Source organism: Phoenix dactylifera, chromosome 1 (genome assembly GCF_009389715.1).
Source record: "Phoenix dactylifera cultivar Barhee BC4 chromosome 1, palm_55x_up_171113_PBpolish2nd_filt_p, whole genome shotgun sequence".
Classification (NCBI taxonomy): Eukaryota; Viridiplantae; Streptophyta; class Magnoliopsida; order Arecales; family Arecaceae; genus Phoenix; species Phoenix dactylifera.
In genome coordinates, this window is record NC_052392.1 from 17,625,100 (window position 1) to 17,638,638 (window position 13,539).

The 13,539-nt window shown below is 36.8% G+C and overlaps 1 protein-coding gene across 3 annotated transcripts in view; it reads left to right on the plus strand.

The window, feature by feature from the left end:
• Positions 1–556: 556 nt before the first annotated feature.
• Positions 557–13,539, plus strand: part of LOC103701457 (galacturonokinase) — a 36,580-nt gene continuing 23,597 nt past the window's right edge. Inside the window, exons 1-8 of one of the 3 annotated variants that reach the window (XM_039128415.1) lie at positions 557–689; positions 1,065–1,178; positions 3,233–3,304; positions 4,935–4,978; positions 7,100–7,208; positions 10,350–10,412; positions 12,508–12,587; positions 13,106–13,205. In XM_039128415.1, the coding sequence (XP_038984343.1) occupies positions 657–689; positions 1,065–1,178; positions 3,233–3,304; positions 4,935–4,978; positions 7,100–7,208; positions 10,350–10,412; positions 12,508–12,587; positions 13,106–13,205 (615 nt within the window). In that variant the 5' untranslated portion in view covers positions 557–656. The remainder of the gene's footprint in view (positions 690–1,064; positions 1,179–3,232; positions 3,305–4,934; positions 4,979–7,099; positions 7,209–10,349; positions 10,413–12,507; positions 12,588–13,105; positions 13,206–13,539) is intronic. The other 2 variants (XM_039128410.1, XM_026802365.2) reach the window with 2 other exon arrangements.

Here is a 13,539-nt window from a genome sequence, read left to right on the forward strand (position 1 = left end):
TACCTTAAATCTTAATTAACCGTACTAACATTACGTAAAACGTGAGTTTAAAGCAAACGATAACGACAGAAAGCTTGACGTAACTAGAGCGACCTGATGACGGGAGAGCTACGTAACACCGCAACGGCAGCATTCATTACTCCACCGCCAGCGACCGCTGATCGCTGCGTTGCCCGTTTCACAGAACAGCAAAATGAGACTCACGCTGATTCGCTGGCCACTGCTGTTTCTGGTTCAGACATTGCATCTAATCCGATTAGGAATGGACTGCTGAATCTCTCACCTCCGTATAACCGTCCGATCAGGGAACCATTTCTAACAGATCGAATCATATGGCGACGAGGAGACCAAAACGATTGCAACCGATGGTGGAGTAATATGCGGATCAGCGAAGATCATGATTTCCAAAATTACTTCGAGGGCCCAACGGTCGCCCCGAAGATCGAGACACGGATCAACCGAGCACCGCAGGGGAAATGTTAATGTTATGCCACGTGTCTTGACAGCTGTGCGGAGGGTGATAGGTGGGCCCGTTGAGAAATTATTTATGCGCGGCCACTCCCCCATTCGCTCTATCGCAATTAGCAAGATTCAGGAACATCTCCGCGACGTGATCGGAGAGCACGGGAACGAACCGGAAGGCGGCTTCGAGGGAGATGGGGGCGTCGTCATGGCCGTCGGCGGAGGAGGTAAGCCCGGATCCCGAACAAGATCCAATCCGAGATCAAGAACTCTCCGCGATTTTTCTTTTTTTCTTTTCTTGATTTTGTGTGGTGAACCGGAGCAAATGCCTTCTTGATTTCATCATTTTCTTTTCCGTAATTTTGAATCGTTGGTTCGCCGATCTGGGGATCGGCTATGGTGGTTCTTGGGTGCTTCTTGATGGGTTTTGTTTTTAATGGTGGTCACGTGGATTCGAGAAAATCTTCTTTATTGGAATCTTTGCCTCTGTTTCTGAAGATCTGGATTATTCACCCCTCAACCTCCTCCGCCACCCAACGCCGCCCACCCCCCCCCCCCCAACAACCTTATTTGTTTAATGGCTGTGTTTAATTACTTTTAAGGTGGATAACGTGAGGAAGGTGGTGGCTAAGATGAGCGGACGGGATCACAGAGATGTTAAGTTTGTTGTCTCTCCGTACAGGATTTGCCCGCTGGGCGCCCACATTGATCATCAGGTTCGAAGGCACCTTGTTACTTCCTTAATTCATTAGAATAAAGAATCAACTGAAATAATTATGAGTAAAGAACGAGCTCTTACTGCCTCTCGGTTATATTGGAGTATGACATTTCTATGAGTTTTTACAGTAATAATTATAGATGATGACCGGTAGACATGGCTTACTTTGTGAAGCCAGTTTCTCCAACTTAGATTTTCCTGTTTAGGGTGTAAAGGAGCTGAGCTCAAGCGAGTGACGCCTAACTTGAGCTCGGCTAGTTTTCTTGTTGAGCTGCGGTCCACTCAGCTCATTTAATTGCGATCTGAACTTGAGCTGCTCACAACCAGTTTGGTTAAAAGATCTAGGACTCATTTGGTTTGCCAGAAGAATTTTTTCTTATCAAAATATTTTTTTTGAAAAGATGATTTCTGAGAATATGATTCCAGAGAAAATGGTTTGGAAATGTTTGGTTGACCATAGAAAAATAACACATTCTAAAATGGCTTATGTTTGGTTGAATATCTACTTTTCTGAAAAAATTGTGTGAAATATCTATTATACCCTTAATAAAGCGAAAGACCTTACCCATAGATTTTGATGGCTTAAGAATAGTTTTGGAAAAAAAAAAGACTCCAACTTTTAACCGGTGGAAAAGTAGCTTTCTCATGTATCCCATGGATTTTTCTTTTTTATGAAACATGGAAATCTTATTCCCATAGGAATGCTACTTTTCCATTTCTCTCTTTTGAAAAATCTAATCAAACAAGAGGTATTTCTTTGTTTTTCCATTGACCACACTTTTCCCCCTTCTTTTCCTGCAAACCAAATGAGTCCCTAGTGGGAATCCAGGGTCCTATAAGGCTTTCATGTCCATATGTTAAGTTGGTTTCCATTGCTATATCTTGATGTTATAATTGAAATACATTCCTTTACATGCAAATTGTTGAAAATTAAATGTTTAAACTATAAATATTTTAATAACTGAAATGGATACTATATATCAGTTATTAATTTATCCTGGTTTTGGGCTTCACTCAGTCGAGCTTGAGTGAGCCAAGCCTAGCTCTAGCTTGACTTGTTTATTAGTTGAGAGAGCTGATCTTAAGCTGCTTACAAAGAGCTCCCTTGCTTTTAGGCACCATACCTTTTCTATCTGTTACTTTTCAGTCATGGTATCCTGAAATCTTCTTTGCACGTAATCTTTGCTGGTTTTCCAACAGTTAATCATTTGTAGTGCAACTCCTAAAATTTCTATAATGTATCTATCTTTAATCTTGTCTTTCATGGTTTACCCAGACATCTATCTTAATAACTGTAGTTGTCATCTTTGGTGATGCACATTTTATATGTTCAAGGCCTGTTTATTGTCTTGCATTTTGATTCGTAGAACATAATTCTTCTTAACTTTACCGTATAAAATTTTCATATGTCAAAGGCATTCACAGTAAAAGAAGAACCTATTGCATCTGTAACCATTATAATGCATACATTATTGTTGTATGTGTGCATGCATGTCCATGTTATCTTCTTTTATTATATTATGAATTTTTGTACAGATTCAGTTTATGTTTTGGTGGGGTATCATACATATAAGTGACTCCTTTTCTGCAATTATTCACAATACTTGATCTCAAGCTGGATGTTTTGGTGCATACACACATTCCTTTTTATATTGTATGATTGTGTTGGATCACAGTATGCATGTAGAAGTTTCAACAGACGTAAATTTCTGTACTTAGAAATTAAGTTTCAAAGTTTGTATATTCACTTAATGCTTGCTCATGAAGTTTCACATAAATGCACATACATAAACTGTTTGACTTGTCTATAGATTGCAACCTAGGAATTTGTAAAAATAGTAACCGATGGTCTCTGTAGTTTCTATATCTGGAAATATATACATATATCTTTCTTTCTTTCTTTCTTTCTTTCTTTTCTTTTCTCTTTTTTTTGTTCATAATGCGGTTTTGCTTTATCTTTTTGAATGGATGTTGATGACTGTAGATAACCTCTTGTCTCTACCATCAACAGCAGGAAGTACTGTTTCTTCTAATTTCTCTAATTTTTTACAGGGTGGGATTGTCACGGCTATGACTGTCAATATGGGAATAATTTTGGGGTTTATACCTACTGATGATGGTCAGGTAGGAAATTATAAAATGGTGCAATTTTTGTGTTTTTTTTTATAAAAGTCTTTTACTTTTTTTATGTCATTATAAAATCATGACCTAGTGGCCAGTTGGCTGAGGGTGGGGGAGTTGTGATGATATACTCAAGTTTGTATTTAGAAATTGTAATTAATTATCGGGTTAGTGACTATACTCAAGTTTGTAGTCTCGGCATCGGGCCCCATACGAGCACCAAGTGGGTTACATCCTGCATTGAGTGTCAACATGGTACATACCTGGATACCAATATTTGGTATGGGGGGCATATTGAGTCTTGGTACCCTGTTGGTAGGTGCAGTATGTCTCGTATTGGGTGGTATGGTATGATACAACAAACCAAGACTACCATATCGTTTCATTGTTTCTTTCAGATATCAACTCTAAGTAGATGGTTATTTACATTTTCACATAGTGAATCACTCTCTCAGCTTTTAAAGATTAACATAATATGTGTTCTTGACCACATCATCTGTACCAAGAGTGAAGGCTGATCACCATGGAGCTTAGGATAAATTGTTAGGTCGATTAAGGAAAATTTCAGAAAATTACATGTAGAAATGCTTTTCTTATGTATTATTTCTTTTCTATGATTGTTAATGGTGGGGAGATTAGATCCATAATCTTCTATAGAACGTTTGCTGCTGTAGATACGCATTGTCAATTATAACAAAACTAGTTTAATTAGATATAGCTTTGTCCTTTCTATTGCAGGAATCCTACATGCTAGTTCTAGTGGGCTTTCATATGAAAATATAAACCATCAAATTTTTTTTATTAATTTTTAAGACCACAATCCAATGCAAAATGTAAATCAACAATAATTCAAGTTCAGAAACCATGAATCTGTTTGTTTCTTTTTTTTCAAGGTTTGGAGAATATAAAGGAAAAAAGATAAAAATATTATATGCTAATATAAAGGTAAATAAACTGACAATAAAGGACTGGTGAATTTTGAAGATTATCAGATAAATCCTTGTATGCAAACGTGCAGGCTCCTTATATTATGTTGTATGTCAACATATCTCAAAATATCATGCATCCTCCAATGTGAACAATTGCATCTTTTTTTTTTTTTTTGTGTTTTGAGAAACGGGGGAGATGTCTGTAAAACGAAATAAAGGGCATGTGTAGCAATGAGAAAAGAGTGATTTGTCTTTTAACCATGGGTATATACGGTGAAATAGGAAAAGGCCTAAGGCCTAAGGCCTGAGAAAGAGTGCAAGCTTGAAGAGAAACTTAAGGAATTCCTTGCAGAGTAAAAAAATCTCGCAATGCAAAAAAATGTGTAAATCTGCGCTAGCTTAGAAACTAATCACATTTAACATATAGCACGATAATATAAATACACTAGAAATCAATGACAATACATACATACATACATGTGACATAACGATCTAAACATATAGCACTTACAAATTATGTTAACAGTATTATTGAAAATTTGTTAGTGAGGCATAGTTTTGTATTCTGTTGTTTCAGTTCACTGTAGCTTTTTTTTTTAATAAACAACTGGGTTATTGCTCAAGAGCAAAGGCCTCAAATTTTCAAAGTCAGTACTTATTGTTTTATGAATTCTTTACTTGATTATGTGGTTGTACTCTTGTAGGTTTTCTTGTGGTCAAAACAATTTCTAGGAGATGTGACATTCAGGTAAGGAATCTTCTTTCACTATCCTTCTATTGACAAGACTAAATAGAAAAATATGAAAGGTAAGAGCAAATATGTTATCTGTCAAGCTAGCATGTGAAGTAGGAAAGAGGCGTATAGTAGCTCAGCACATCTTAATAAAAATGTCCACCAAGTGACTCCACCAAGTACTTACTCCTATCCACAAGTAGTTGATCAACTTTGTAACATGCCTTTGTCATGTTTTAACGCAACTAAAGTTGTTCTGTTCTTTATCTATATTCTTCCATAATCTGTACAAGTATCTTGAATTTCATCGAATTCCCACCTATTTTGCTTGTTTAATTTGTTTTCATTTTCAGACAAAGCTTTAGGCCTTATAATGTGGGACAATCTTCAGCTGCATTTTACTCTCTACTGGCTGCTGTTCTATAGAATATTTTGATTATTGTGGAGAAATCATCATAACCCTGACTTGTTTCAAAAAACAAGCAGTGTTAATCATTCTCAATATAGGAGCCTTATAGTGATGCTTGTGATGCAATTTGATCTCTCCATGCTGAAATTACTTCTCTCTATCAAATCCATCATAATACACATTATTAAACTATGATTTCCTTCTTTCACAAGCTGAAACCAATTTACTGGTTTATGGGATCAACATCCCTTTATGCTTCTTGAATTAGTCACATACATAATGTGTTCCTGATTCCATTTTGTTGGTTGACAAGATCATAATCAGCCATCAAGTACTCTTTCCTTTTGATCATTCGCATCCACAACATAGCTGATTAAAGATTTAGTTGTCCATAACACACTCATTCTTTTTAGATCAGTCATATTATTGTATGTAGCATGGCAATGGATTGGGGAGTCAGGTTGAGACTTAGGTATTCTAAGAAAACCGATCTCAACCTTTTTGATAAATAGGTCAATAATTCTAACCAATGTCTACTTAAAGAGGTGATATGACCTGACCTGTGTAACCTGTGTAATAAACAAGTTGGATTGGGTCATGTTGCACATGACATGGTTAACCTGCTAACTTGACTTCATATGGTTAATTGCAAGCTAACACAATAACCTGATGCTAACCTGGTTAGTCTGTTAACCAATGTTGATCCATTTATTTCATATCTAGAAACTTGTTTCTCAATATAATGTTTTACTTTTACATATATATCTTTAACGTATAATTATATCTATACAGCTTTAAGTGGGTCGATAATATGTCACTTTTAGATTTCGGTAGTAACCATGTTGACTGATCCAATTATTAAACATGTCAATTTGGATCAAGTTGGTCAAGCCTCTAACATTGAACCAACCTATTTAATAAGTGGGTCAGTAGTGTCAACCTATTTATGACCCGAACACCACTATGCCCAACCCAAACCTGTTAATTTATGTCAGGTTCGTGCCAGTTTGGTGGGTCAGGTCAAGGATTGCTACCCTTGATCGCATGTGATGAGTATGCTTTCTGCTTGAACTTTCATCAGTTGATGGAATCATAGCTGTCTATTAAATACTACTCCCTCTTATGTTAATTATGTGCATTGCATATGTATTGATAATATTTTGTTTAACTACTACTCCCTCTTGAATGGTTGGTGAAATCACAATCATCCATTGAATATCAATCATGTGCAGTGCACCTTCCTAATGAGGTTTCATCCATTGGTGGGATCACAGCTATTCAACAACTCTTGCTATGGAATTTTGCATTTGGCAGCCGCAGAAAAAAAATTGAAAATTTTTAAGTGAAGTCGGCAAGTGATCTGTCGACTTTATTTAAAAATTTTCAATTTTTTTCTGCGGCTGCGGCCTCGGCCTCCGGCGGCCCCCCGTGGTCCTCCGTAGGCGTCCATGGCCTATCCTTCTCCCTCCCTCTCCCGCTTGCTTTCTTTTCTCTTCTCCTTCTCCAGCTCCGGCTGGTTTTCTCTCGGTACAGGACCGGTACCGAACCGGGCGCCGACCGGTACGACACCCGGTACCGGTTCGGCAATCCTTGGTTTTAAGATCCATAGACCCGTGCTTTCTGATGAAATAATGATATGACAAAAAATGCATCTCACTTTTTATGATATTTTATCCTTCAATTGCTGCAAAGACTCTATGCCATATTCTAGTTCATGGTTATTGCAGTATTAATGAAGAACAAATTCCCAAAGAAACTTATGAGGAACCAGGTTGGGGGCGTTATGCTAGAGGTGCCCTTTATGCATTACAAACAAGAGGCCATCATCTCAATAAGGTTGAAGAGACATCTCTCTGTTCCTTTATATTCTCATTTTTGCATTTTTCTTATTTTGATGAGTCCTACAGTTATTTACTGTGTGTTTCTCCTTAGTGTTTTAGAGTTAGACCAAAGTCTTGTCATAGAATTCTTTTTCCACAACAATTAATTGATGAATGAATGGTCTCAACTTGTAATTGTGTTTCTGGTGAACACAAAATTAACAAGATTATGCTCAATAGTCAGCTAACTAAATTTAATATATGACAGAGAAATTTGCAAATTTATGGAAATCAAGAAGTATGGAGAAAATGATCAACAAGCTTATTCAATCTGCAATCCCTTATACTGTTCATTAAAACAACACCACCAGCACCAACCCTTTGTGTATAGTTATGTATTGGCTTATGCTCGTTGGCTGCTACCACTGTACGTGATGTTTCCTGTTGCATTTTTAAAATATCATAATAAAAATGGAGAAAGTACTGGAGAAGAGGCTAATGATTGCTATACCTTCATTTTCCTGTTGCCAGTGTTGTGAAAAAAGCCAAAATATGTCTCTCTAAAATTTCCTTTCAAATAAATATGTGACACGATCATTTCAGTAGACTCAAGCTGATAAATGCTAATCCTCATTAAGTCATGTTGCCATAGTAATTCAGTGTGATTTATCAGAAAACTGAATTGAAGCAGATGGTAATGAAATGATTCCAATTGCGCTAACATGTAATGCTAAATATATGGGAATCCAATTATTAGCAACTCTGGTAGCCTACTTTGCCCCACCCCAAAGTGATTTTGTGGTAGTTAAGACCATGAATCCTATTGTCATTATGTTACAATTAACACTGTGTCATTTAACAAGTAACGCAAACCAGTAAGTTGAAATATTATCTTCTGTTTAGTATTGTCTCCTGCTTTATTGTGTTGAGTTTGGCAGTACTCAGACCTGTCTACTGGTAGAAAGTGACAAATGTTTGAATAGATCCTTATATAAACAGCTATAGTTTGAAAACAAGACACATTATATTTTGAGTCATCTAGCATGAATACATGACCATGATTGCTACCTAAAAACCACGTCTGTTCATCAATTTGACATGGATATTTTGTTAAAGTGAAAGTAAGTTCATCTAAAAACGAATAAGTTTGACGTATATCCATTGACTTTTCCTAGACACCTAACAATTTTTAAAGGAGATTTTTATCAAGTTAAAAAGCACGAATCTTCAAGATTGAAAGAGATATTATTAAACAAATGAAGGAACAAAAGGAATTTGATAAACATAGAAGGTGGAGACCTCATATCAATAGGTTCCCTTGTGATATAATAAATGTATGATGATGATAAAGGTTGGAAAAGATTTGTGTAGGGAGTTAACTTCATAATGTTTCTTGTTGGTTTAACCTGTAGGGAGGTGGACCGGCAAAGCTTCCTTTACCAGAGAGGGAAGATTAAAGTCGCAGGAGAAGGATAAAGAGGAAATGAACAAAAGGGAGAATAAGAAATGTTAGTATTTCTTAAAGTAAAATTCAGTATATTCCTTATCATATCAATATGGATCTCCATATCTCCTTGGCCCTAATGTGTAAGGACTTGAGAACTTTGTCAAATCTTGGTAACCCAAGGACTATGTCAGTCAAATCAGTAGTCAAATGACATCTTCCCAAATGTTTGAGGATGACATTTCCCTAATGTGTAAGGACTTCTTGATTTTTCTTTCAGTAAAGTTCTAAAATTTCCATAATTTAAGAAAAAAATAAGTATGTAAATAATAATAAATAAGGAACCCTATCCTAACTTTGGGCAGGCTTCATGCGTCCAACTTCTCCATTGCTTTCTATTTAGGACAAAATTCTCCAAATTGAGAATACTTTCAAACACCTTTATAGACATTGAGGTGCTACTCTCAACAAATAATGGAGTTGCCACCTAGATTTTTTTGTAAAGGCTTAAATTTAGGAAGTAACTCTAATCAAACTCTATGACAGATGAAGGTGCTGGCTCTCACTAGTTCCCCTATTACTAGGTCTAAAATGCTAAAAGTGAAGAAAATTAAAAGATAAAAGGGAGAGAAGATGAGGTGGGCATGTAGCAAGGACTGCTTCAGTTGCCTTCTCAAATTGCTTCTCCCACCTGATCCCTTTGACATTGAATTTACATAATGGAGACCCCCTAACTAAAGGGAAAAGATAAGCCTTCTTCCCTTTGTAAGATTGCTAGTAGGGGAATTAAATGGAACCATATTTGTTTGATGCGTCAATATCGCTAGGAGGTAGTAGATGAGGATGAGGTTGGGGTTGGATAATTGTGCAAGTAGAAGACGACTCGAGGAGACTTCAAGTGATAGAGTTTCTTGCGAAGGTGCTGGCTCTCACTAGTTCCCTTATTACTAGGTCTAAAATGCTAAAAGTGAAGAAAATTAAAAGATAAAAGGGAGAGAAGATGAGGTGGGCATGTAGCCAGGACTGCTTCAGTTGCCTTCTCAAATTGCTTCTCCCACCTGATCCCTTTGACATTGAATTTACATAATGGAAACCCCCTAACTAAAAGGAAAAGATAAGCCTTCTTCCCTTTGTAAGATTGCTAGTAGGGGAATTAAATGGAACCAGATTTGTTTGATGCGTCAATATCGCTAGGAGGTAGTAGATGAGGATGAGGTTGGGGTTGGATAATTGTGCAAGTAGAAGACGACTCGAGGAGACTTCAAGTGATAGAGTTTCTTGTGATGCATAGGTAAAAACACTTCTTTTAGTTTCTAGGCATTTTAGATGTTGTAGGTCATGATAATTGGTGTGGATCCTCAATTTAAAATCCATGGTAGGACTGAAGCCTCAGTCCTAGTAGTCATTCTCTAGTTCTCTGCACACACATTTATTTCAAACAGTACTCATGTTGAAGGCTATGAATTTGGTAAAGCTTTCTTGAAAAAAAGAAGAAGTATATACATATCCTATGATATATAACTTGTAAATAAAATACTTGTGACCTTTTATTAATTGGAAGTTTTGTGGGTAAGTATGAGGTTCTCTCATGATGAAAGCAATTGTAAGTCTTGTTGTTCACTTGATAATCTTTTTGGTTGTAATTTCCAAACTGCCAATTCTTGCTGCTGCTTCACCTTTTTTTTTCTTCTTTTCTTGTTGCTAATGTTGCAGGGTATCATCGGCTATATTTGTGGCTCGGAGGAGCATAGTTCAGGGCTTAGCTCTTCAGCAGCTGTAAGTTAACCACAGAGTAATGATTCCGCTATTCTTCTTATCTTTTGAATTTCTTCTTTGTTTGTTATGGTTTGGATCCACACTATGTTCTTTGCATCAGATGTGATTGTTTTGGCACTTTGTATGGTTATGCAATATTAAGATGTGCACGATCATACAAAATCCTTGACAAGATATTCTATTTAACATTTCTTACTTATGTTACTAATCCAAGTAGAGAAATATTTTTTTTTATATCAAAAAGTCCTAGAGATGTTATCCATAATATTAGTTTAAGCCTTAATCCTTTGTGAATTGGAAAATCATGCGAGACTGGATTCTTGTGCTGGACTGAGCAAGCTGTGCTCTCAAAAGCTTTAGAAAAGTGGGAGCACCTAACAAGCATTTTGTATGGATGCAAATTATCACAAGTTCACAACCATAATCATCAGCAAGCTGTGCTGGACTGAGCAGGGTTCCATGGCTGGTTTTGGTAATTTTATGTGATACAAATGCCTCAAGTATTATGGTTAAAGTGGAGAAGGCCTAATGGTTAGGTTTTGTATATTATTAAAATTGGATAATATAAAACAAAAGAATTTTGCATGCGTTTGCCTCTTTGCGTGCACAAGGATCAATAGGAATTAAATACTTCAAGATTAGCCTTATTTGAAGGTGGTAGCCATAATAGATTTATGAGTTGAAGGAGGGGGCATAGCAATTTGGAAGTAGGTGTGCTACCCAAGGTATAGTATTTGCCATTACTAAGTTTTTATAGTATTTGCCATTCCTAATTTTGGAACCTGTAGAGCTACTTTTTCTTTTTCAAAACGAGCTTTGCATACATGGAGGAAATTTAGAAACAAGGGCAACAGGAAGTTCATTATAGGATCAAGGCTTTTAAATTAACGCTTCATGGATTAGATTCTTGAAAATGATTCTAACTGCTGCAACATGAATTTCTACATGCTACGCCATTTGGTTGCAACACAAACAAGTACAAAAAAATTGATGCACTTGTACTATACACATTTGATCTATTTGATGCACTTGGAACTTTATACAGTATCATTCAACTGGCACTTCTTCTAAGATTTAACCTGAGCACGACTTTTGAATTATTAAAGCCATAAATCTTAATGGACAATGTTATCAAATTTGATCTTATAGGCCATATTGTATGTGTATATGTGTGTTTGCATGTGTAGTTTGGGGACTGCTTTTGAAAGCATTGGCCTAAATGCTTCTGAATTTATAACGACAAATTTGCTCTGTGAATTCCTTGGCTGGCATGCATAAATTGAAATAGAGCGACTTCTTTTTATTACCATTTTATTCTTTGCTTCTTCCTTCCTAGTCCCACCCTCTCTTCTTCCTCTCACCCCTTCAACCCGTGCTCTGCTTTTCTCATCAATGCTGCTCTTGCCCACAGTCTTTACAAAATTCCTCCTTGAGGATTTATGCTATGATGCTACCTGCGTTCCCATCCATGGATTGCCACATTCCCACCAATCACCACGATATTTGAGGTCCTGCTCATTGACTAGATCAACCATGATTAGTTTAAGGATCTCAATTTGTGGGCTTGGGATGTCTAGGATTATGTCTTAGGGATAATGGTGATGAGGATGTCTGGGTCATGGCAGCATCAGCACTGGAGCTGGTCAGGGGCGGTGGAGAAGATCTTGTAGGTGATGTCAATGTCTTGGTAGATGCAACAAGTCTTGGGAGGAGCTGGCAGGGGAGAGGATCTCAATGCCTGTGACTTAGTAGCAAGGGGGAGAGAATTGAGAGGGAGGCAGGATTGCCCGCTATAGGTGGGCCTTGCACTGAGAGGAGATGGGGAAGAATAAGGGGCAATGGGCCAATCAATCAAGGGAGGAAAGGAGCAGGGTTGGCTTGGAACTTCATCTTAAAAAAAAATTCCCTAATCTGCATGTATCTCAAAGTAGATACATGGTTTAAAATTGAGGAGCATTTGGGGCCATATGCTTTGAAAAGCAGCCCAACCAAAATTTGTCTTCATATACATACATACATATGCACGTATGTATGTATGCATGCATGCATGCTACACTACTTGAGGTATAATATTCTGTAACTTCTTGATCAGCAGGTTGGGATTGCTTACTTATTGGCTTTGGAAAATGCAAATGACAAAACCATGTCTCCAGAAGATAATGTTGAGTTGGATCGGTAAGATCCTTCCAATTGTTTCCATTGGTATATGGTTAGGATATTATTGCTAATCTCCACTGTAGTAACAAATCTTTTAAATGCTACTTGTTCAACCATTTGTACATATATCGGCAGCGAGATTGATCACATATCAGGTGTAAATAAAACCTACAGTATTTGCTAGGCTGTTTCCAAACTAAAATCTGCTAGATAAATCAGAATAAATTACGTGCTTAAGTATCACTATAATGGATTTTTTCCTTGATTATATAACATAATCTGAGATTTTGTTTTGGTACTAGAGCCCATTAACTGAAAAATGTCATAATCCAGTTTGTAATGAATCAGAGCCAGTACAAACATTTAGCTTATCAAGTTGAATACATGTACACAGTCAGTTTAAAGCCGTCTCTATTTTTTTCTTAAAGATGTAAGTTTTGTTATTGATAACAGCAGGATGGCACCCTTCTGTGCTTCTGTATTTTGTAGAATATAAATGTCCATGCCACATCGTCTTATTAAGTTTATATTTTCAGGGTAATTGAAAATGAATATTTAAATCTCAGAAATGGTATTCTGGATCAGTCAGCCATATTGCTTTCGAAGTATGGCTATCTAACTTGTGTGGACTGCAAGGTAAGGTTTCAACAATTCTCAAGCTAGTGGGATGTTGACAATTGTTATATTTCTGTCTGTTTTGGAAATTTTCAAGCTTTTCTGAAATGTCATTATGTCATATGAACATATTTGTGAAGACACTTGTACAGCCACAGCAATAAAATGGGTTCCTAGTAAAACAACAGCTGTATCTCTGACCATCATACAGTTTATTCATACTTTATTCATTAATTGGAGCTCAGCTCACTTGCTAACTGCACTAACAAGTGAAGTTGTTCGCAGTTTATTCGCTATCAAGTTATTCACAGTTTATGCACTGGTCCCAGAGCTAAGCCCACTTGCTAACTGCACT